Source organism: Nerophis ophidion, linkage group LG16 (genome assembly GCF_033978795.1).
Source record: "Nerophis ophidion isolate RoL-2023_Sa linkage group LG16, RoL_Noph_v1.0, whole genome shotgun sequence".
Classification (NCBI taxonomy): domain Eukaryota; kingdom Metazoa; phylum Chordata; class Actinopteri; order Syngnathiformes; family Syngnathidae; genus Nerophis; species Nerophis ophidion.
Window position 1 is genome coordinate 10403380 of NC_084626.1, and position 24651 is coordinate 10428030.

Consider the following 24651-nt stretch of genomic DNA (forward strand, 5'->3'; position numbering starts at 1 on the left):
GCACCTCACGGAAATAACTGGGTAACGATTCAGGGTTACAACATAAGACTTTTCAATGCATTGGATTGAACTAAAGAACCTGGCCTAGTACGAAACATGTGACCTAGTTGATGGAAAAGTGTTGCCACTTTCATGTAGTGTGATCATCAATAAAAAAGGACTGAGGACATCTGACCATTTCTCACTGTAGCAGCTCCTCCCACAAAATGGGTTTGGAGAAGACCTCTCGTTCCAGCCAGAGGTCATAGTTCATTTGGAAGTCTTCGGGCAGATCCACCCGCTGCCCTAGGACACTTTGCAGGCAGTTGTCCACGGGTAGGAAGTCCGGGTTGTTGTGAGTCTTGTCGTAGCGGCGACTGTTGAAGCGCTCGATGTTGGCGCGCAGGGCACATTCCTCAGCCTGAAAGTCCCAGGGCCGAGCGTCCAGATCTGCTCCCAGTAATTGACCACGTTAGTAGGTAGAACACAAAAGTTTTACAGTGGAACCTGTTTCGTACTGGCTGACTAACATCGAAATGAGTTGACATTGCCAAACCCCAAAAAGTAAGCAGAATAGGAGCTAATATTGTTTTTTTGTGAAGACGGCAGTCTGATGATATAGTTTGTGCATATTTTGATACGATTTTGTACCACAGGAGTACTCAAAAGCCTGCCAAAATGTACTAATTTTGTTTACTTTTTCCCCTTAAATACGCTCATGCACTGCTCTACAGCTATATTTTAAGCATATATAACTGTATTTACAATCCACAAAATATGTGAAAATATCATCTAAACGTCACTAAAAGCCACAAATTCAGTCAGCCATTTTGTATATTCTACTCCGAATACCTTTGGCTACTTCCGGAGATTGACGTCACTGAAGGAACCCTTATGCACTCTGACCATGTTATCAGATCAGTCACATTGAAAATATGCAACAAATGATAAAACTATGTAGAAAGAGATGTTCTGTATATCATTCACTATCATTATAAGACATGAAAATAAGTTTTCCTTTTTTATGCATTTTAAATTGTAAATGAATAACTAAAAAAAGGCTGCTAACAAGCATGGAGTCAATGAGGGCTCTCTATTTGCCCACAAAACTCTCAAAATAACCATTTAAAACCTGCAAACAATACTATATTTACATTCGTGGCCTGAATATTAAACAAATATTAGTAATGTTGTTAGGTAGTATAGCTCGGTTGGTAGAGTGGCCGTGGTAGCCACTCGAGGGTTGCAGGTTCGATTCCCGCTTCCGCCATCCTACTCACTGCTGTTGTGTCCTTGGGGAAGACACTTTACCCACCTGCTCCCAGTGCCACCCACACTGCTTTAAATGTAACTTAGGTATTGAGTTTCATTATGTAAAGCACTTTGAGTCACTAGAGAAAAAGTGCTGTATAAATATAATTCACTTCACTTCACTTATCATAAACGCTAACGCAGACAAAGTATTTTTAACATTGATAACCGAGCGCAAACTATAGTTTATGAAACTGAAGATGGCATTAATACAACATATATCGATGCAAACTGTGAAGATGTACTCAAAAGCTTGCCAATATGTACTAATTTTGTGTACTTTTTCCCCTTAAATACGCTAATTTACTGCTCTACAGCTACATTTTAGGCTTTTTATGGAAGTATTATAGTCGTAAAATTATTTGCAAACCCGTATCTTAATTTGTGCACATGTACTAATTTGTGTGTCTGTGTATCAATCAGAGTGTGTGTAATCAGATCCGCGTTTGTGTTTTCAGTTGTCCGTCTGTAACCCCCCCTTGCCTTTCCTCGTACTCACCATGTGTTGGCGCCTTGCAGCCACTGATCATGTTCTTTTGCATTAAGGTCAACAACCATGGACCACGCTGGAACACTTGCTCAGAGCAACCAATCTTCACGCTTTAAGTGTGACAGACTCGCAGTTATCCCTAACCCCTTCTCACGCTACACGCCTCACACTTATATTCCCCATTCACTACTCTATGTTTTTCATGATAATAAACATTGGTTTTCGCAACTTGCCGTAGTTCGAACAACTGATTGATTGATCAAAATAATCAATCCCAGATCAAGTCATCAATCCACTGGGCCTACATTCACTATTTTTCGGACGGTCAGCACACTAAAACTCCTTTCATTTTCTCAACAAAAGACAGTGCGTCGTATAACCCAGTGTGCCTATTGTACGGGTCAATTCAGGTTGCGCTTACCGACCTTGAAGCAATTCTATTTGGTACATGGTGTAATGATAAGTGTGACCGGTAGATACCAGTCACACATCAGAGAGTGCGCCGCAAGATGGCGTTAGCAAGGAAGCCCAAAACCTTTTATAAAGGACCCCAAAATGGCACCAACTAGGAGACATCAACTGGTGTTTTGTTTCGCAATATTATGCAAAACCAACTTTTCTTTCCTATTGGTTCCTGCTGATCTGTATTTGGGATCAGCAGTCCCAAAGATATGAGGCATCGGCCCATGTAGTCTGTCTGTAGTCTATAAGTTCCTTTTTCTCTATCCTCTTGTTATGGTGCATTCATTATCTGCTGTTGCCATTTCTAATTTAAAGTAATGTTAAGTTCTTACTCATATCTCTCAGTAGTTCGTTATGAAAGCGTTAAAAACTACTAGAATAGTGTGTTTACGTAATTCACCTACGAAACTTGTTATTTTTAGAGAATTACGGTGGGACGTTTTTCCACAGGACACATTTTCGGTGTTGTTGTCGTTGCCTTAGTGAGCCACGGATGATGAGATACTACTCTGTTGTTAGTTTAAGCGAAGTCTGAATGTCATTAAAATAGTTGGCTCCATCTTTTGATAGTCCTTTCGACTCTCGTCCTTACACTCTACAAAAAGGTAAAACAAAGATGACGCAGAGAAGACACTGTCGTAGTGTTGCCACATAAATGAGACTCGCCAACAAAACAGCACATCCCAAAGAGACAGTCAGAAAGCGGCCTGATGATGGTCTGTAAAACATTTTGACCAGAGAAACACCGTTACATGTTATGTAGACCACAAGAAAGTGTTTTAAATGTAGACAAAAAAATCATATTTTGACCCCTTTAATATGCCTTATAATCCAGTGTGCCCTCTGTATGAAAATGGACATGAACAGACCCGTTCATCAGTAATGCGCGTTATAAACAACCACGAAAGACATTATGCAATTTAGACCAATCAAAAACAACATAAGGCGAGTCTTTGAGTCTCTCTTTCACACACCTGAGCTACACATTGTTCCTGACTGGTTTAAAGTACCACTAAAGTGGAAAAATTAATTGATGTTATATGCTTGTTTCATTGTGCCTATTAAACCATATCTAATCTTTACAATCCACAAAGTATATAAACATACCGTGTAAAGTTCACAAAATGCCACAAACTCAGTCTGCCATTTTGAATATTCCACTCCAAATACCTTTGGCTACTTCTGGAGATTGATGTCCCTGAAGGAACGCTTCTGCACTCTGACCATGTTATCAGATCAGTCGAAATACGCAAAAATGATAAAAACATGTATAAAAAGATGTGCTGTATATCATTCACAATCCTTATAAAGACATGAGCACATATGTTTTTCCTTTTTTATGCATTCTAAGTTGTAAATTAATAACTAAAACATTTTTTGCTAACAATCATTGAGTCAATGGGGGCTCTCTATTTGCCCACAAAACTCACAAAATAACCATCCAAAACTTGCAAACGATACTCTATGTACATCTTGTGACCTGAATATCAAACAAATTTTAGTAATGTTGTTATTATAAGCACTAACGCAAAAAATTATTTTTAGCATTGATAACCGAGAGCTAACTATAGTTTATGCTGCACTGGACTAAGGGAGAGGCTTTAATGTAATTATAAAATAAAATTCAAGATGGCAGTAATACAACATATATGGATGATAACTGCCATAAAACTGAAGAAAAAGCCGCTTATGCAGCATTAAAAAAGCGTTGTCTGGTTTGCTGCTGTTCTTGGCTCGTTAAAGTTATCTTAAATCAGAAATTATGCCTTTCATCTGGATAATAAAAGGTATTAGCCATGAATTTAAAAGTTGTTCTCTCATCCAATTTATACCTGCAGATGGAAACAAACACACTATAAAAAAAAGTGTCAGCAGCAACTTTTTTAACCATTTGTTTGGATTACAATTAATTATTCATCTCTGCGGGAAGATATAAACATCCTGTCAGTCGTCATTGCAGTGACAGCAGACATCGTAAAGTAAGAAATAGTTGTATTATATTTGTACTTTTTATCTCTTGTTTAGCACTTAGCAATACTACTGCATGATACTTGGTGTTTCACGAAAGCTGTGTCCTGAGTCCGCTGCTGTTTATGTTGATGACTCATGACTGCTGCGCCAGGTCCACTACTAATGACATGGACTACAGGTGGTGAAACATCTGGTTGACTGGTGCACAACCAACAACCTTGTCCTGAATGTCAACAAGTCCAAGGAGATCATCGTTAACTTCAGGAAACACCATCCCAGCCACGCTCCACTCTACATCAATGGCACAGTGGTGGAGATGGTAAGCAACACCAAGTTCCTGGGGGTGCAGATAACTAACAATATAACCTGGTCCCTACACACCGGAGCTCTAGTAAAAAGAGCTCAGCAGCGCATGCACTTTTTGCGTCGGATGAAAAGAGCACAGCTCCCTCCCCCCATTCTACAGAGGCATTATAGAGAGAGAAAATCTGCAAAGACTTCTCCCACCCCCACCAAGGACTGTTTTCACTGCTGGACTCTAGAAAGAGGTTCCGCAGCCTCCGAAGCAGAACCTCCAGGTTCTGTAACAGCTTCTTCCCTAAGGCATCTGTGATGGTATGGGGGTGCATTAGTGCCCGAGGCATAGGAAACTTACACATCTGTGAAGGCACTATTAACGCTGAAAGGTACATACAGGTTTTGGAACACCATATGCTGCCATCTAAGCGCTGTTTTTTTCATGGACGCCCCCGCCTATTTCAGCAAGACAATGCCAAGCCACATTCAGCACGTATTACAACAGCGTGGCTTCCTAAAAAAAAAAAAAAAAGAGTGTGGGTACTTTCCTGGCCCGCCTGCAGTCCAGACCTGTCTCCCATCGAAAATGTGTGGCGCATTATGAAGCGTAATATATTTCGGTTGGTAGAGTGGCCGTGCCAGCAACTTGAGGGTTGCAGGTTCGATTCCCGCTTCCGCCATCCTAGTCACTGCTGTTGTGTCCTTGGGGAAGAGACTTTACCCACCTGCTCCCAGTGCCACACACACTGGTTTAAATGTAACTTAGTTTAAAAGGGGTGGGGGGGTCGCACTAATATACAATGAAAACTTTAACCTTAGTCCTAACATAAATAATAAATATAAATCGTTTGAGGTGCTTACTATGAGGTCTGTCACATCGCTGCCTCTACATCTGGCTGTTATCTACCGCCCCCCAGGGCCCTATTCGGACTTTATCAATGAATTCTCAGAGTTCGTTGCTGATCTAGTGACGCACGCCGATAATATAATCATAATGGGGGATTTTAATATCCATATGAATACCCCATCGGACCCACCGTGCGTAGCGCTCCAGACTATAATTGATAGCTGTGGTCTTACACAAATAATAAATTAACCCACGAATCGCAACGGTAATACGATAGACCTAGTGCTTGTCAGGGGTATCACCGTTTCTAAACTTACGATACTCCCGTATACTAAAGTATTGTCCGATCATTACCTTATAAAATTCGAGGTTCAGACGCATGTTCGTCAAACTAATAGTAATAATAACTGCTATAGCAGCCGCAACATTAGTACGGCCACAACGACAACTCTTGCTGGCCTACTGCGCTCGGTAATGGCACCATTCCCAAAATATGTGGGCTCTATTGATAACCTCACTAAGAACTTTAACGCCGCCCTGCGCGAAACCATTGATAACATAGCACCGCTACAGTTCAAAAAGGTTCCAAAAAAGCGTACCCCGTGGTTTACAGAAGAAACTAGAGCTCAGAAATTATTATGTAGAAAGCTGGAACGCAAATGGCGCACGACTAAACTTGAGGTGCACCATCAAGCATGGAGTGATGGTTTAATAACTTATAAACGCATGCTTACCTTAGCTAAAGCTAAATATTACTCAAATCTCATCCACCGTAATAAAAACGATCCCAAATTTTTGTTTAGTACGGTAGCATCGCTAACCCAACAAGGGACCCCGTCCAGTAGCTCCACCCACTCAGCTGATGACTTTATGCAATTCTTTAGTAAGAGAATTGAAGTAATTAGAAAGGAGATTAAAGACAATGCATCCCAGCCACAACTGGGTTCTATTAACACAGATACGATTGTATATACGGCGGATATTGCCCTCCAAAATGGTTTCTCTCGTTTTGAGGAAATAACATTAGAGGAATTGTTACAAAGTGTAAATGGAATAAAACAAACAACATGTTTACTTGACCCTCTTCCTGGGAAACTGATCAAGGAGCTCTTTGTATTATTAGGTCCATCAGTGCTAAATATTATAAACTTATCACTTTCCTCGGGCACTGTTCCCCTAGCATTCAAAAAAGCGGTTATTCATCCTCTCCTTAAAAGACCTAACCTCGATCCTGACCTCGTGGTAAACTACCGACCGGTGTCTCACCTTCCATTTATTTCAAAAATCCTCGAAAAAATTGTTGCGGAGCAGTTAAATGAACACTTAGCGTCTAACAATCTATGTGAAACCTTTCAATCCGGTTTCAGGGCAAATCACTCTACGGAGACAGCCCTCGCAAAAATGACCAATGATCTATTGCTAACGATGGATTCTGATGCGTCATCTGTGTTGCTGCTCCTCGATTTTAGCGCTGCTTTTGATACCGTCGATCATAATATTTTATTAGAACGTATCAAAACACGAATTGGTATGTCAGACTTAGCCCTGTCTTGGTTTAACTCTTATCTTACTGATAGGATGCAGTGCGTCTCCCATAACAATGTGACCTCGGACTACGCTAACATGTGGAGTTCCGCAGGGTTCGGTCCATGGCCCTGCACTCTTCAGCATCTACATGCTGCCGCAAGGTGACATCATACGCAAATACGGTGTTAGCTTTCACTGTTATGCTGATGACACCCAACTCTACATGCCCCTAAAGCTGACCAACACGCCGGATTGTAGTCAGCTGGAGGCGTGTCTTAATGAAATTAAACAATGGATGTCCGCTAACTTTTTGCAACTCAACGCCAAAAAAACGGAAATGCTGATTATCGGTCCTGCTAGACACCGACCTCTATTTAATAATACAACTCTAACATTTGACAACCAAACAATTAAACAAGGCGACACGGTAAAGAATCTGGGTATTATCTTCTACCCAACTCTCTCCTTTGAGTCACACATTACAAGCGTTACTAAAACGGCCTTCTTTCATCTCCGTAATATCGCTAAAATTCGCTCCATTCTGTCCACTAAAGACGCTGAGATCATTATCCATGCGTTTGTTACGTCTCGCCTCGACTACTGTAACGTATTATTTTCGGGTCTCCCCATGTCTAGCATTAAAAGATTACAGTTGGTACAAAATGCGGTTGCTAGACTTTTGACAAGAACAAGAAAGTTTGATCACATTACGCCTGTACTGGCTCAACTGCACTGGCTTCCTGTGCACTTAAGATGTGACTTTAAGGTTTTACTACTTACATATAAAATACTACACGGTGTAGCTCCATCCTATCTTGCCGATTGTATTGTACCATATGTCCCGGCAAGAAATCTGCGTTCAAAGGACTCCGGCTTATTAGTGATTCCCAAAGCCCAAAAAAAGTCTGCGGGCTATAGAGCGTTTTCATTTCGGGCTCCGGTACTCTGGAATGCCCTCCCGGTAACAGTTCGAGATGCCACCTCAGTAGAAGCATTTAAGTCTCACCTTAAAACTCATTTGTATACTCTGGCCTTTAAATAGACTCCCTTTTTAGACCAGTTCATCTGCCGTTTCTTTTCTTTTTTCTCCTATGTCCCACTCTCCCTTGTGGAGGGGGTCCGGTCCGATCCGGTGGCCATGTACTGCTTGCCTGTGTATCGGCTGGGGACATCTCTGCGCTGCTGATCCGCCTCCGCTTGGGATGTTTTCCTGCTGGCTCCGCTGTGAACGGGACTCTCGCTGCTGTGTCGGATCCGCTTTGGACTGGACTCTCGCGACTGTGTGGATCCATTATGGATTGAACTTTCACAGTATCATGTTAGACCTGCTCGACATCCATTGCTTTCCTCCTCTCCAAGGTTCTTATAGTCATCATTATCACCGACGTCCCACTGGGTCATCATTGTCACCGACGTCCCACTGGGTGTGAGTTTTCCTTGCCCTTACGTGGGCCTACCGAAGATGTCGTAGTGGTTTGTGTTGTGGTTTGTGCAGCCCTTTGAGACAGTAGTGATTTAGGGCTATATAAGTAAACATTGATTGATTGATTGAGATATTGGGTTTCACTATGTAAAGCGCTTTGAGTCACTTGAGAAAAGCGCTATATAAATATAATTCACTTAATTCACAATATACGACAGCGGAGACCCCGGACTGTTTAACGACTGAAGCTCTACATAAAACAAAAATGGGAAATAATTCCACTTTCAAAGCTTCAACAATTAGATTCCTCAGTTCCCAAACGTTTATTGAGTGTTGTTAAGAAAAAAGGTGATGTAACACAGTGGGGAACATGCCCTTTCCCAACTACTTTGTCACGTGTTGCAGCCATGAAATTCTAAGTTAATTATTATTTGCAAAAAAATAATAAAGCTTATAAGTTTGGACATCAAATATCTTGTCTTTGTAGTGCATTCAATTGAATATGGGTTGAAAATGATCTGAAAATCATTGTATTCCGTTTATATTCACATCTAACACAATTTCCCAACTCATATGGAAACGGGGTTTGTATTTTGATCATATGTATTTACTTGCAAACTTTTTAAGTTTTTCAGTGTTATAAATCAGATATGTGATAATAGCTTTAATATAGAGGCAACTTGTTTTTCCACTCTAGTGGTACTTTAAATTGCGTGGTGTCTTCCATGGTTGGTTGAATGTAGGCACACCTCGCACGCGCAGATTGTATTACATCCATTCACTTCTGAATGCCCGCGCACAAGTTGTATTACATGCCTACGAATCTGGATGCGCTGCTAAAATTGTTCACGGCAGAAGTGTCGCAAAATCACATGTAAAAAAGACAGCCAATAGACGGTTCCTGCATTTTGTGCAAATTGTTTAAGATGCATGCACTTCTGAATGTGCGCAAAAGTTATATTACACGCTCACAAATATGGACGCGCTCGCTCAAATCTTACACGGCAGAAGTGTCACAAAAGTCACTTGTAAGTAGACAGCCCATCGAGGGTTCTTTCTGATTAGGGACAGACAGACAACTTATAACACAGGTACGCAGATCTGAATACACACACTCGGGATCATATACTGACACAAATTAGTACACATGCACGAAAATTGGATTACACGCGCAGTTTGAGATACACATTTGCAAATCATTTTGTGTCAATTATAATTCCATACGGAGCATAATATGTAGCTGTAGAGCAGTGTATGAACGTATTTAGGGGAAAAAGTACACAAAATTAGTACATATTGGCAGGCCTGCTGAGTACTCCAATGCTACAATATTGTACATAAAAATGCACAAACCATCTTACACGGCAGAAGTGTCCTGAAAGTCGTACATGCACACAAATTGGATTACACGCGCACAGATTGAGATACATGTTTGCAAATAATTTTCTACAAAAATACTTCCATACTTTTGGTTTTAAGTTAAGTCGTTGAGCTACGGAAATCTGCATGTAGCTGGAGTGGCAAGCTATCAGAGGTGGTATGCATAGTTTATACAATGTTGGCAGGTCTGCTACTGTGTTGATTCTGCGCTGTAATTTAGAGGTTGGGCTATAAGGGGTAGTGGCATCTGCCTGCTAGTTTGTGGCAGACCAAGAAAGAAGAAGAGTTTGCTTTGGCCACATTGACGTGTGACCTGCGTCTTGCTCTAATGTGTACAGTGCTGTTTTGTAGACACCAATATATGGCTGAATTATCATTATTGTGGTATTGAATTAATGTAATTGTGCTCAAAAGTACATACATATATATACACACACACATATATACACACACACACACACACACACACACACACACACACACACACATATATATATATATATATATATATATATATATATATATATATATATATATATATACGAGATATATATATATATATATATATATATATATATATATATATATATATATATATATATATATATATATATATATATATATATATATCTCGTATATATATATATATATATATATATATATATATATATATATATATATATATATATATATATATATATATATATATATATATATATATATATATATATATATATATATATATATATATATATATATATATATACACACACACACATACATGAATGCGTGGGTTCCCTCCGGGTACTCCGGCTTCCTCCCACTTCCAAAAACATGCACCTGGGGATAGGTTGATTGGCAACACTAAATTGGCCCTAGTGTGTGAATTTGAGTGTGAATGTTGTCTGTCTATCTGTGTTGGCCCTGTGATGAGGTGGCGACTTGTCCAGGGTGTACCCTGCCTTCCGCCCGATTGTAGCTGAGATAGGCGCCAGCGCCCCCCGCGACCCCGAAAGGGAATAAGTGGTAGAAAATTGGATGGATGGATGTATATATAAATATATATATATATATATATACATTGAAATCTCTTATAATTAAAATAAACCAAGTATTTTGAAAGTTTTGTGTTTCTTATGCTTCTGCGTTAATGTTAGTATTTTAACTGTTTTAATAGCTAAGCTTTTTTTGTTTTAAAATACTTGTTTATACTGTAGCACTTTGAGATTTATTTAAATTATTTTCAAGGATTGTGACTAAAATGATAAATATTTTGCGATTATCTTTTTTCCGATGTTATTAATTAAAAACAAAAAAATATATATTTTGTTTTGAAGCTTATTTTACACTGAACAGGAAGTCACCTTGTACACGTTATCATGCTGTGTATTAGCAGTTGTGTTGTGGCTAAACAATAATGAAAAGTTGACAACACAATAATCTTCATTGGGCTCAAATATCATGTCGACAGAAGGGGTTGATTAAGTCAACATAAATAATCACTTTTTTAATAATAATATAAACATGGTAAATTGGGACTTGATGAGTTAAATGGACATTAGACAAGTTAGTGGCATAATCAGGTTCCACTCTACTTGCTGGTCTTAGTCAACTCACCGTTTCCATAAGCCCAGTCGTCATTAAGCCGATGTCGGACCTTCTGGTAGATGGCCGACATGGTCTTCATGTTGCTTTTCCTCCACTGGCGGCCAAGATACTTGGTCTGCACTTTAAGCAGCTTGAGGACATAAAGCTGCATCATGGCCTGCTTCACCTTCAGCGCTCTCTTCAGGATGGGAGCAGACTTAAACACTACCAGCATCTGGGTGACAAAAAGTTTGTTACGGTGCTAGAATCTATTTATTTTACACTTTAAGAGACGTCTCTTCACCATCGTTCTGGAGTGTTTCCACTTGGTCAGTTTATTAAGGATCCTGAGCAGATTGATGCACGAGAACAGGTTTCTCCAGCAAAACTGATTGTTGTCTCCCGCTTCCTGCAGAGTATTCCACAAACAAATCATTAGCAATGAATAATGCTGACGAAAGCAAACACTTTGGTCAACCACAACAAACACAGGCAGAAGACTGAGACGAGATCGAAAGAACTTGCCAGACTCTCTGCTGTTAATTCGGGGAGCTCATGCACCACGCAGTGCGGAAAGTCGAGCACTGAGATGCTGCAAATCAATCAAAATCAGAATCAGATTTATTGGCCAAGTATTTTTAACACACAAGTAATTTGATTTGGTTGATTGAAAAAAAACTATCCGTGGCAGCAATTTTTATGAAGCACTAGTTTCTGAGAGATCATGCAGGTTTTAAAATGAAATACCTGTTCTTAGCAGTGATGTAAGACATGATGTTCTGGTTGAAGAACTTCAAAATGAGGGGGATGCAGTTGGCAAACACCAGGTGTTGAGCCATGTACTCAAACTGAGAACACACAGACAAAATGGTCTAAATACAAACCCTGTTTCCATATGAGTTGGGAAATTGTGTTAGATGTAAATGTAGACGTAATACAATGATTTGCAAATAATTTTCAACCCATATTCAGTTGAATATGCTACAAAGACAAAATATGTGATGTTCAAACTGATAAACATTTTTTGTTTGCAAATAATCATTAACTTTATAATTTGATGCCAGCAACACGTGACAAAGAAGTTGGGAAAGGTGGCAATAAATACTGACAAAGTTGAGGAATGCTCATCAAACACTTATATGGAACATCCCACGGGTGTGCAGGCTAATTGGGAACAGGTGGGTGCCATGATTGTGTATAAAAACAGCTTCAATGAAATGCTAAGTAATTCACGAAAAAGGATGGGGCGAGGGACACTACTTTGTAAGCAAATTGTCGAACAGTTTTAGAACAACATTTCTCAACGAACTATTGCTAGGAATTTAGGGATTTTACCATCTACGGTCCATAAAATCATCAAAAGGTTCAGAGAATCTTGAGAAATCACTGCACGTAAGCGATGAAATTACGGACCTTTGACCCCTCAGGCGGTACTGCATCAAAAACCGACATCAGTGTGTAAAGGATATCACCACATGGGCTCAGGAACACTTCATAAAACCACTGTCAGTAACTACAGTTGGTCGCTACATCTGTAAGTGCAAGTTAAAACTGTACTATGCAAAGCCAAATCCATTTATCTACAACACCATGAAACGCCGCCGGCTTCACTGGGCCCGAGCTCATCTGAGATGTACTGATGCAAAGTGGAAAAGTGTTCTGTGGTCTGACGAGTCCACATTTCAAATTTAATTTGGAAACAGAAGACGTGGTTTCCTCCAGAACAAAGAGGAAAATAACCATTCGGATTGTTATAGGCGCAAAGTTCAAAAGCCAGCATCTGTGATGGTATGGGGATGTATTAGTGCTCAAGGCATGGGTAACTTACACATCTGTGAAGGCACCATTAATACTGTAAAGTACATGCAGGTTTTGGAGCAAAGTATGTTGTCATCAAAGCAACCTTATCATGGACGCCCCTGCTTCAAGACAATGCCAAGCCACGTGTTACAACAGCGTGGCTTCGTAGTAAAAGAGTGCGGGTACTTTCCTGGCCCGCCTGCAGTCCATACCTGTCTCCCATCGAAAATGTGTGGCGCATTATGAAGCGTAAAATACGACAGCGGAGACCCCGGACTGTTGAACGACTGAAGCTCTACATACAACAAGAATGGGAAATAATTCCACTTTCAAAGCTTCAACAATTAGTTTCCTCAGTTCCCAAACGTTTATTGAGTGTTGTTAAAAGAAAAGGTGATGTAACACAGTGGTGAACATTCCCCTTCCCAACTACTTTGGCATGTGTTGCAGCCATGAAATTCTAAGTTAATTATTATTTGCAAAAAAAAAATTCATTTAATGAGTTTGAACATCAAATATGTTGTCTTTGTAGTGCATTCAACTGAATATGGGTTGAAAAGGATTTGCAAATCATTGTATTCCGTTTATATTTACATCTAACACAATTTCCCAACTCATACAGGAACAGGGTTTGTATTACATCGTATTTAGCAAACTAGGGAAACAGATTAGGTCGATGGCCCTCAAACTGGCAGGCAACCGTTTTGCATGAGTTTCCTACATTTGTGGATATCTTACTTTGAATTTTACATGAATACTCTTACTCTTATCCAACTCTGCTGCTGCAGTTATTTAATTGTATATTTTGACTCCAAAGACAAAGCTTTCGTATATGTGCAAATCTGTCATGGCTCAATAAATGGTGCATTTTGTTAATTGTTACCCAGGTGAATAGTTCCATGTTTTTATTTTTGAAGCTTGCTTTGCACTGAACAAATGTAACTGTGTGCACGTGTAAATGCTGTGTAACGAGACAGTAGTTATTTGGTTATTGTGGTTTCACGCTGCTAAGCGATCATGATAAAGTTGACAACACATGCAGAGATGGGTACCTTTCACATTTGAACAGATACCCAGTATGTGGGAATGGACACCAGTACTCAAAAGTACCAATTTTCAGAACTTTTGTGAATCATTATAATGCAGTAATAAATGTTGATTTGTTTGATGATAAAATATCATGTTTTTATTTAACATTAAACTGATAATAGTAGTGTCAAAGTGCTTTGAGTACCTTGAAGGTAGAAAAGCGCTATACAAGTACAACCCATTTATCATTTATTTATTTATAATGACAACTGTGCTATCCAGTTGTTAAAGCTTTTTTTCTTACACTTCTGAGTCTCATTTAAAAGTATTAATTCATTTCAGTTTGTCCTCGGCGTATTGTCGTAGTCAAGAAGTAGTCTTTGCCATTAAATTGACTATGCCAGTCTTCTATGTTGCTGAGCCCTACAAGGTGTTTGTACTATAAGTTTTGTATTTATTACATACCGTTTGATTGTAACATGTATCTTAATTGTAGTTTTGGTTACCAAATTTGGTGGTGATAAAATCGCCAAGTAAAATCGCTAATACGTATCAGTTGCATGCATTTGGCATCCATCCATCCATTTTCTACCACTTGTCCCTCTTGGGTTCGCGGGGGTGCCTTGAGCCTATCCAGCCAATTCATTGCAGAGCGAACACAGATAGAAAACATTCACACTCACATTAACACACTAGGGCCAATTTAGTGTTGCCAATCAACCTATCCTCAGGTGCATATCTTTTGAGGTGGGAGGACGCCGGCGTACCCGCCGGCGTACCCGCCGGGAACCCTCGCAGTCACAGGGAGAACATGCGAACTCCCCACAGAAAGACCCTATGCCCAGAAAGACCCTACACCCGGGATCGAACCCAGGACCATTTTATTTTGGAGGAACCAGCACTAACCCCTGTTTCACCGTGCTGCCAATGCATTTAGCATGTAGAGTGTGGTTCCTTACTTTTGAGGATTTTCTATTAAGCCTGCTTGCTTTATTGGCATGGAAAACTGCAACATTATCACACAGGCAGTCCGCTATAAATACACCGTTATCCTGCCAAGTACTTGAGTCTGCGACCAGTCGAAATATGGTTCCATTTGATTTTATGTGAATTGGTATACCCAATAATACCAACAGAAGTCGGTCCGAATAAAAGTACCCAATTCCTTACCCATTCCTTAACACATATCCATATCGACATACGGTTAAGAACACATTTTTTTAAAGAAATTACCACTTTGTCTCTTGAATTATACATGGTCAAAATCAATAGATCACATATGTTGATATTGGCTTGAGCAGGCAGTTTTAGCATAAAAACATGGTGGACCAAGATTTGGTAATTTGCTCAACATGGCTGGATTGCCAACATAAGAGGGGCCAAGTTAAACAAGTTCCACTCTATATCTTTTATAAATGAAGGAGAATACTAATCTAAGATATAAATAACCGTTTGATGTAAGTACCTGGTAGATGTGATTGAGTTTGAAGTGTTTGAGGAGCAGCAGCAAGATGGCAGAGATGGCTTTCACGATGATCTCTTTGTGTCGATTGACATCAACGCCTAGTTTCATGCTTTGCAGCACGGTGGTCCTTCAGAGTAAAACAGAACCATTGTACAACATTAATCTTCCCTCAAGGTACAAAACATCCATTGTGTCAATATGTGTCACTCTTATTTAGTCTTTTTGCTTCAACACTTAACTTGCACCATAATCCTATGAATCCATCTTTATTAGTAAACAGTTGTGGTTAAGTACACATACAGTTGTACAGAACAATCTCCAGATATCCAATACAAAAGCTGCATCGTTACAGCTAACACTGCTGAGTTTTGATTGACACTGTCATGTATGTATCTATGTACTTCACAATACTGCCAGTTCTTTAATTTGGCTGTAGAGGTGCAAAAAAGTAATTTCTGCAAAAAACAAAAAGGCATCCTTCCTAGTCAGCAAGGATTTGCCTCACTCACGGCATCTCCTCCGGCAGCACATCTGCCAGGATGTTGATGGAATCTGTCTTGGCTTTGGAGGTGGGAGCTGCCGCAAGGAGGATCTTCAATAAAGCAATCTGCAGTCCAGTGAGAAAGCAGTTGATACATGTTAATAATTAAACAGTAAGATGCCTAAATTTTGTGGTTTTAAGTGTGAATTATGAGGTTTTGTGATATCGTTGAGTCTAAATTAGACTTATGAGTTATTTACTGAAACACATTTCCCTCCCATAACATTAGGAACACCTGAACCGTCTATTGAAGATTCAATACAAAAACTACAAGGTGATTAACTTCCTAGTTCTAAATGTTATTTTTTTTTTGTTTGTTCTTTAATAATAATGTTTAATGGTCAGTTGTGGGCAGAATTTTGAATATCTAATTTTCATGTAAGATGTTCATGAAAATGAACATCAGGACGACACCGTGTCGCCTCCCCTCTCAGTAAGCTGTGGAGTCCCCCAAGGCAGTATACTAGGACCTTTACTGTTCCTAATATACATAAATGACATGCCATCAGCATGCGACTGTGAATTGTTCCTGTTTGCGGATGATTCGGCCCTGCTGGTATCCGGCAAGGACAAGTCACACGTGGAACAAATCCTCAGTGCTGAACTCCTTAATATTTGCACCTGGCTCGGTGACAACAAGCTATCCATACACTTAGGTAAAACGGAATCCATCCTATTTGGGTCCCACATCAACCTTAAGAGAGTCAGTGACTTCACTATAAAAGTGGGTGACATTGTTATCACCAGGAAAGATGAGATCATCTACCTAGGTTCCATTCTAGAGGCCAATCTTTCCTGTGATAAAATAGCAACCGAGGTAATCAAAAAGGTCAACCAAAGAACGAGATTCCTCAACAGAATCTCCTCTCTGGTCAACAAAAGCACCTTAAAGATTCTAGCGGGAACCCTCATTCAACCCTTTTTCAATCACGCTTGCACCTCCTGGTACCCCAGCACCTCCAAAACCCTCAAATCTAGACTCCAAACATCTCAGAACAAGCTAGTCCGGTTACTTTTAGACATCCACCCAGATCACACCTCACTCCAACCCACTTCTCCAAAGTGGGCTGGCTCAGGGTGGGGGACAGAGTCAAACAACTTGCACTGAGCCTAGTCTATAAAATCCGCTACACCTTCCTGATACCGAAGTACATGTCAAAATATTTAACGTAAATGACCGCCACAACCACAACACCAGGGGGAGCTCCACAAACCACGTTAAACACAGATTCCGATCTAACAAAGGTCTTAAATCATTCTCTTTCTATGCCACATCAATGTGGAATGCACTCCCAACAGGTGTAAAAGTAAGTGCATCGCTTTCCTCCTTCAAAACCGCTCTAAAACAACACCTCCTGGCAACTTAAACCCTTTACTAATACCCTCCTCCATTCACATTCCATCTCCCCGGATTGTAAATAACCTAATGTAAATAATCAAATGTATTTCTAATGTACATACTTGTTCTTATGCTATCTGAACTCTCTATGTTCTCAGCTGGCTGTACTTATCCTAAGTAAGACCTACACTGTTTCAATGTCCATTTCTCTGTTGATGCAATTGTTGATGACTGAAGTACTGATATCAACCAAAGCTCCTCATCCCAACCCCCGGATTGTAAATAATTCAAATGTATATACTATGATGATTAACTTGTGTGATGATTGTAATATGTTGATATTATATATTTGTACCGTAAATTGATTAACGTGGACCCCGACTTAAACAAGTTGAAAAACTTCTTTGGGTGTTACCATTTAGTGGTCAATTGTACAGAATACGTACTGAACTGTGCAATCTACTAATAAAAGTTTCAATCAATCAATCTCAACGTAAAACCCTGTAACTTTTTTCTTTAGGATTGGGTGAAGGAACAGATCTACTGTACTAAACCATAACTTTGGGAAAATTGTGAAAGGCAAATATGAGAAGCTCCAACTTGTCCCCAAAAGTCCAAGTTCCATCCAAGTACCTGGATGGCGAGAAAAGCTTGCAGCAAATTCTTGAGCCCATATTGATATTTTAAATACAACCTCATATATGCCTTTTTCATACTGTACATCCATTTCTTGTAAAAGAAAAAAAGTATAGTTGTTGGTACATAAATAAAATCATTTTAAATAGAGTCAGTCAAACTGAAGAAAGCAGCATGATTATTTTCGTAAAGGCAGTATTTTGGATGTCATTAGATTGTGCAAGTGTACCGAATGGCCAATAGGTGTTTTAAGATTGCAATCTGTGATGGTGGAAATGTCTGGAAATTACGTCAAATTTGTAAAAGATGGGCAAAAACATGAAAAATATAATAAGCTCAGAAATACAAATTAATTTTCTTCGGTCGCTTTTTTTTTGTCATTATGTTGTGATATGTAAGTGCTTTTTGTAGGGGTGAGGGCCCCGGAACAGCACCATTTGCTGGTTGAGAAGAGCGACACGTGCTTTCATATCTGTGTCGTCAAAAATCTTTTCTCTACTGAAAAAGTATTTTTGCACTCTAATTCATTTGTGTGTAAATAGTGACAACTGTTATTAGAAGGGACGTGCTGATTAATTGACTACCGATCGGTATTGGTCGATTTTTGTTAAAAAGTATGCGCACTTCCAAAGACATGCACCTGTGGATAGGTTGATTGGCAACACTAAATTGGCCCTAGTGTGTGAATGTGAGTGTGAATGTTGTCTGTCTATCTGTGTTGGCCCTGCGATGAGGTGGCGACTTTTCCAGGGTGTACGCCGCCTTCCACCCGATTGTAGCTGAGATAGGCGCCAGCACCCTCCGTGATCCCAAAAGGGAATAAGCGGTAGAAATAGATGGATGGATGGAGTATGCGATAGCCGTTGCTGATTAATGCCTTTTAATGGTAATCATAAATGCGGATTTCCTGACTGGCACTGTATTTATTTTTAATAAGAGTTAGAGAGAGGATAATTTAATGTTTGGCAACTGTCAATGTGTCAGCATTGTCACAGCCAGAAGTGCATGATATGTAAGGGGGGCGGATCGATCCATAAATTGGGGGTGTTGACACCAAAGGTAATATCAGAATACGGTCAGTAATAGTGTGATTAGGTCAATATTTTCATTTTCTTAAAGTCATCTTTTGTTGCTTATGTTAATGTTTGCAAATTCAGGAAATAATTCCTTGGAACAGAAGAACTTCGAGGGCAAAAACCTAATGATTTATATAAGTATTTTTGCTTTAGTTAAGTTATTGTGTACTCTCGACTTTATTTTTCTTAGTATTAATTATGTCATAAAAAAAACAAGGAAGGAGTTTAAGTATTGTGTTAATATTTTTAAACTGTCAGCAGTACTCTCCAGAAATAAGTAGAAAAATGTAACATTAGTACACCTGATCGGTATCGATATTGGTATCGGCTGATCACTATTGGAATGGGCAGCATAAATCCCTGATTGCTACGCCTCTAGTTATGAGAATACTAACCATATACTGAGGTAATGTAGGCAGGATTCCCTGATAGAGCAACTCCGTAGCACACACCTCCACTTCCTCTTCCCCCTAAAGATCAGGAAGCACGCGCACACAGAAACACACACATAGTGCTAACAGATTAAAGTAGATCAAGATAGTTTGGTGTTGCATTTAAAGGATGGTGCAACCCTTCTGTTAGTGTCCAACAGTTTCATTGTTATTCCTGAATCCACTCACCCCTGAGAGAGGAGTTTTCTGAAACTCTTCCTCCTTTGTGATCTGAATCTCCGCTATAGAGATGTATTTATGCTGAAAATTAGAGAAGTCACATTAAGGATGGAAGCTGGCTTTTTTTTTAAGATTAGTGATTTCTATGTGGATATAATACCTGCTTTAGAGTCTTGATGCTCTCGTGAATGGGTCTAGGTAAGCCAACAACCGTGTTTGTATCACTGTGACACACACAAGGATAGACACTTGATTTTTGCATTCACACACTATTACCTTACTGTCCTTACCATCCAAGCGTGTAACCGATAAATTTACTTCTACTTGACTCAAGGAAGTTCTCTATGTCCTTTTCCCTAATAGACAAAAAGAGACGTTACCATCGCACAACCTGAGATCTTTGCACTTAATCCTATGGAGACACTGACTGTCAAGTACCTGACTTTAGGGGCCCATGGTAGCCCTTTGGGGAAGGATACCCTCTCTGATGGAGGGTGAGGAATGGGCGGAGGCATCACCTCGTCTCTTTCTAGTGGGAAAGTCTCTGCCTCCATTGAGTTGTCGTTGTCGTCGTTGTCATCCTCATCCTCACGCGGGTCGTCTGCCTTGTAGGGGTCTTTTTCATTGAAGGCATCCAGGTTATCCTGCTTTATCAGCGCCTTGATGAAGAAAATGTTAACTTGGAAGAACTTAAGGATACAATTAGTCTATTTTTTGTGAACTATGTTGTCCTTATCATTGTTTCACCCGCATACGTGCGTACCTTATGTTCACGCCTTGCCCTTTTTTGTTGCTGCTCAATAAGGTCGGAGGCAGATGCCGGGGGGGAAGCGGCTCTCATGCTGCGTATGACTCGAATACTGTCCTCCGGTAAAGGGGGAAGACCCAGGCTCTCACGCTTGTGGATCTTTATGTTCAGCAGCTGCTCGAACCCTCCCAGTGTGAACTGAAAAAAACAAAAGGAAGAGTAATCCAGATGTGATACTTGCAAGATTTTGTGTTTGTCATCATAAAACGTTTCCAGCTTTGGGATGGCCAGCATAACATACAAATATTGATGCAAAATGCGCAGCCAAGTGAGCTGTAATGTGATCACTCCTCAAATCTATGGACATGTGTGTTTGTGTGTGTCTATTGGGGTCAAGGGGGGATTTGAACAACGATTATCAACACAAACACACGCAAATGCGCAACCAAGCCATCTGTACTGCAATCACTTCTCTACAGTTACATTTGAAGTGGGGGAAGGGGAGTATAGTTGGGTATAAGTGGGTTGCAGTCAACGTGACCAAGAGGCACATCTGGACACTTTCGAGTTTCAGGCGATGGTCTGAGCCCCATTAGGTTACTGTTTATTTACCTAAATAATTGATTGATGGATAACACTTATCAGTTACTCACTGCTCATTTACTGGAGAAGCAAGCTAGATTGCTAGCTTAAATGCTAACTTGAAAACGAGATATTGACCTCTTTCTCCATTAAAAAAACAACATTCCCCAATCTAAACTTGGATAAACATATTACTGTTTGAGCAACTAAGATATTAAATTGCACATTAAACCAAAAAGCTGTGCTCTCTTGGAACAGAGAGATCAATCGATACTCAAAATAATATGACAACAGGATTTTGTGTTACGTCACATGACCAGTATGCGACCCACCCAACACACATTTCTTTCTTTATCATTATAAAACACACACTTTTACCAAATAAAACATAAATAAAAACTGAAATGAAAATAACATGTCCCTTAAGTAGCCATAACAATATTATTTTACAACATATTTATTCTGCCGATAAATATGTTGTGTGGTAATTATTTGTTGTACTTAATTTTCATATAAAACTTAAGTATAAGTGTGTGAGTACTTTTTGAAAACATTCAACAATACCGTGTTAATAATGATAACCAGGAAATCATGTTTTTCTTTTACTACATCCCTAATGTTCTGTGCTGCACAGCAGATCATTTTCACAGGTTAGCGTCTAACATGTATTACACTACAGTATATCTTATTTTCTCTTTTTTTTTTTTTAACATTTATGTACTTGGGAAAGACCAATTGATATTAAAAATTTAGAATCTAATTTTTAAGAAAATCCTGCTACAAACATTCATTCAGATTTATACACATTGAAGGTCTCTGAGAAAAAGGTTGGTGAACTATTTTGCTCGAGGACACAACGGCAGCGACTTGGATGGCATGTCTACTATACAGGGTAAAAAGAGAGTAAAGGTAACTATAGGACTGTTATTTAATGTCTAAAGGGCTATAAAAATGTTTGAAAAAAACGTTTAGAAAGTCGTAAACAGTTTTTAAAAATTAAAAAAAAACATAAATCCCAACTTTCGTAGTCAGGTCTTGAACCAATTATCCTCGATATAGGAGAGACGACTTTAGAGAAAGACTGGACAGTCATATTACTCACCAGTATGCTCTTCCACAAAAGCAGCAACACCTTCTTCATTGGAAAGTGAGGTGCGTGGCCACTACAGAACTTGGTGACCATCCCAAAGAGCATGACCGCGATGGGCTCGTTGTTGAACAGCGGGGAACCTGGATTGACAAGAATTTACACCACTGCTTAGGGAGCCCAGTTGGACACCACAGGAAACACACTAAAATAAATAACAATACACAATACCACTAACAGTTTTGCAAGCACTCTTAACAGTGTGGTGCAAAGGCAGTCTTGCTGACCCAGCTCTTGTTCATTGCGCAGGTGTATTTAATATTGCGCAGCCCATTAAAACCCACCCAGTTCCGCTCTGAAGGTTTCCCTGATGACTCTCCAATCAGGCATGTCAGCGGGGTCCTCCTGCTGGATGGTCTCGACCATCAAATACATTATGTTCAGCAGCACCCTGAGATCCGTGCTGTCGGCGAGGGAGATGGCAGGTTTTCTAACCGCGCTGCTGCAGGCGGCGCTGTTTCTGAAAGAAGGAAGAAAAAAACAAACGTTTGTTATTATTTTACAAGCAAATTACAATAATGTCTGTTACCTAGTGTGATAATTTGATTCTTGTTAGTTGGTGGGAAGATAACCATGCTTTTCTTGACACCAATGTGGCCAGCATAATAGGAAACATATTGTTACTCACTTGTGTTGTCAGAAATAATTTTCAGTCAATAGTAAATCTTTTATCTACACAAACCACTCTAAAGTAGATCCGGGCGATTATATGATCGTGATTAATTTTAGTTCGATCACGGTGGTCAGCTGTTAGCATATTACCTCGATCAAACATGGCGGAACTGTCTGTTAGACGTCACCGCAGTAGTGAACAGTAGGGAAGCAACGATTCTTGGTGTAATACTGCACGTAACGATCAAACTTTATTGACCGTGAGTGTGTGTGTGTGTGTGTGTGTGTGTGTGTGTGTGTGTGTGTGTGTGTGCGTATTTTTGTAAAAGTGTTTGTGTCCGTGAATGTGCATGACCTCCTGTTCTACCGCGCTAAAATCAGGCTCGTCATGACGTAATTAATGTTCAATCAGTGTTGTGCCTCTTCCCCTTACACAGCTGGAAGTGCAGCCCAGAAAATGAAAATAAAAACATATGACTAAAACTAGCATAGACGTTGAAACAACATTTGGGAGGACCAACGGCTTTAGTGACAGGCTTTAGTTTCACTATCTGCTGCACCGCCCCAGTAATCCTGCCTATTACTGGATGTAGACTTGCAGGCACTCACAGGAGTCTTTATTAGTGCCGACTGGGAGAATAAACACACCCACTAATTTGATCAGAGTATCCATCCATCCATGTTCTATCGCTTGTACCTCTCGGGGTCACGGGGCGTGCCGGAACCTATACCTGCTGCACACGGGCGGAAGGCGGTGTACACCCTGGACAAGTCACCACTTCATCGCAGGGCCAACACAGATAGACAACAACCACACTCACACTATAGGGACCATTTAGTGTTGCCAATCAACCTATGCCCAGGTGCATGTCTGTGGAGGTGGCAGGAAGCCGGAGTACCCGGAGGGAACCCACGCAGTCACGGAGAGAACATGCAAACACAGAAAGACCCAGGGATCAAACCCAGGACCTTCGTATAAATGCATTTTTATATCTTAATATTTTTTAAGCAGACTTTTTGCTGAAGTGTCTGAAAAGATTCAACACCTCTGATTTAACATGTACTAAAAAAACTCTGCATACAGAAACTTTCAAATCATTTTTGAGTGTGAAGATAAAACAACATTTTGTTCCTGAAATATTCATTAATCTTGCTTTATGTGTTGGTATACATTATTTTACAGTCCCTCAAATTCAAATTGCACTTCAATGCAATTGTATTCAATATATGCAAACTACAGAATTTGAGTTTTAAAAAAACTCCACAATCACTGTCACCGCTTGTCAAAGCACTGGTGAGAAGCACTAATGTACACAAGTGATTTAAGGAATGCGAATAATAATTTAACATTTGAAAGTCTTTAGTAAATGTTAGGGCTTCACGGTGGAAGAGGGGTTAGTGCGTCTGCCTCACAATACGAAGGTCCTGAATAGTCAGGGTTCAATCCCGGGCTCGGGATCTTTCTGTGTGGAGTTTGCCTGTTTTCCCCGTGAATGCGTGGGTTCCCTCCGGGTACTTCGATTTCCTCCCACTTCCAAAGACATGCACTTGGGGATAAGTTGATTGGCAACACTAAATTGGCCCTAGTGTGTGAATGTGATTGTGAATGTTGTCTATCTGTGTTGGCCCTGCGATGAGGTGGCGACTTGTCCAGGGTGTACAGCGCCTTCCGCCCGATTGTAGCTGAGATAGGCACCAGCGCCCCCTGCGACCACAAAGGGAATAAGCGGTAGGAAATGGATGGATGGATAGTAAATGTTACCTTGAAGTAGGGGCTGGGCGATATATCGC

The 24651-nt window shown here is 40.0% G+C and overlaps 1 protein-coding gene and 1 long non-coding RNA gene across 2 annotated transcripts in view; both read right to left on the minus strand.

Annotated features, from left to right (window-relative positions):
* The window catches only part of strip1 (striatin interacting protein 1), a 37548-nt gene that overhangs the window by 686 nt on the left and 12211 nt on the right, over positions 1-24651 (minus strand). The window contains exons 6-20 of the mRNA XM_061874194.1: positions 22533-22708; positions 22204-22331; positions 20535-20717; positions 20210-20430; positions 20062-20127; positions 19932-19995; positions 19781-19852; positions 19556-19630; positions 16078-16175; positions 15569-15695; positions 12022-12122; positions 11800-11866; positions 11579-11683; positions 11305-11509; positions 1-429 (exon numbers count right to left, since the gene is read on the minus strand). The exon at positions 1-429 is cut by the window's left edge and continues 686 nt beyond it. Coding sequence (XP_061730178.1) covers positions 182-429; positions 11305-11509; positions 11579-11683; positions 11800-11866; positions 12022-12122; positions 15569-15695; positions 16078-16175; positions 19556-19630; positions 19781-19852; positions 19932-19995; positions 20062-20127; positions 20210-20430; positions 20535-20717; positions 22204-22331; positions 22533-22708 — 1936 coding nt within the window. The 3' untranslated portion in view covers positions 1-181. The remainder of the gene's footprint in view (positions 430-11304; positions 11510-11578; positions 11684-11799; positions 11867-12021; positions 12123-15568; positions 15696-16077; positions 16176-19555; positions 19631-19780; positions 19853-19931; positions 19996-20061; positions 20128-20209; positions 20431-20534; positions 20718-22203; positions 22332-22532; positions 22709-24651) is intronic.
* Positions 3041-10121, minus strand: LOC133534886 (uncharacterized). The gene is made up of 2 exons (XR_009802093.1): positions 4908-10121; positions 3041-4820 (listed from the first exon to the last, which is right to left on the minus strand). It is a non-coding gene; the product is annotated as an uncharacterized LOC133534886 (long non-coding RNA).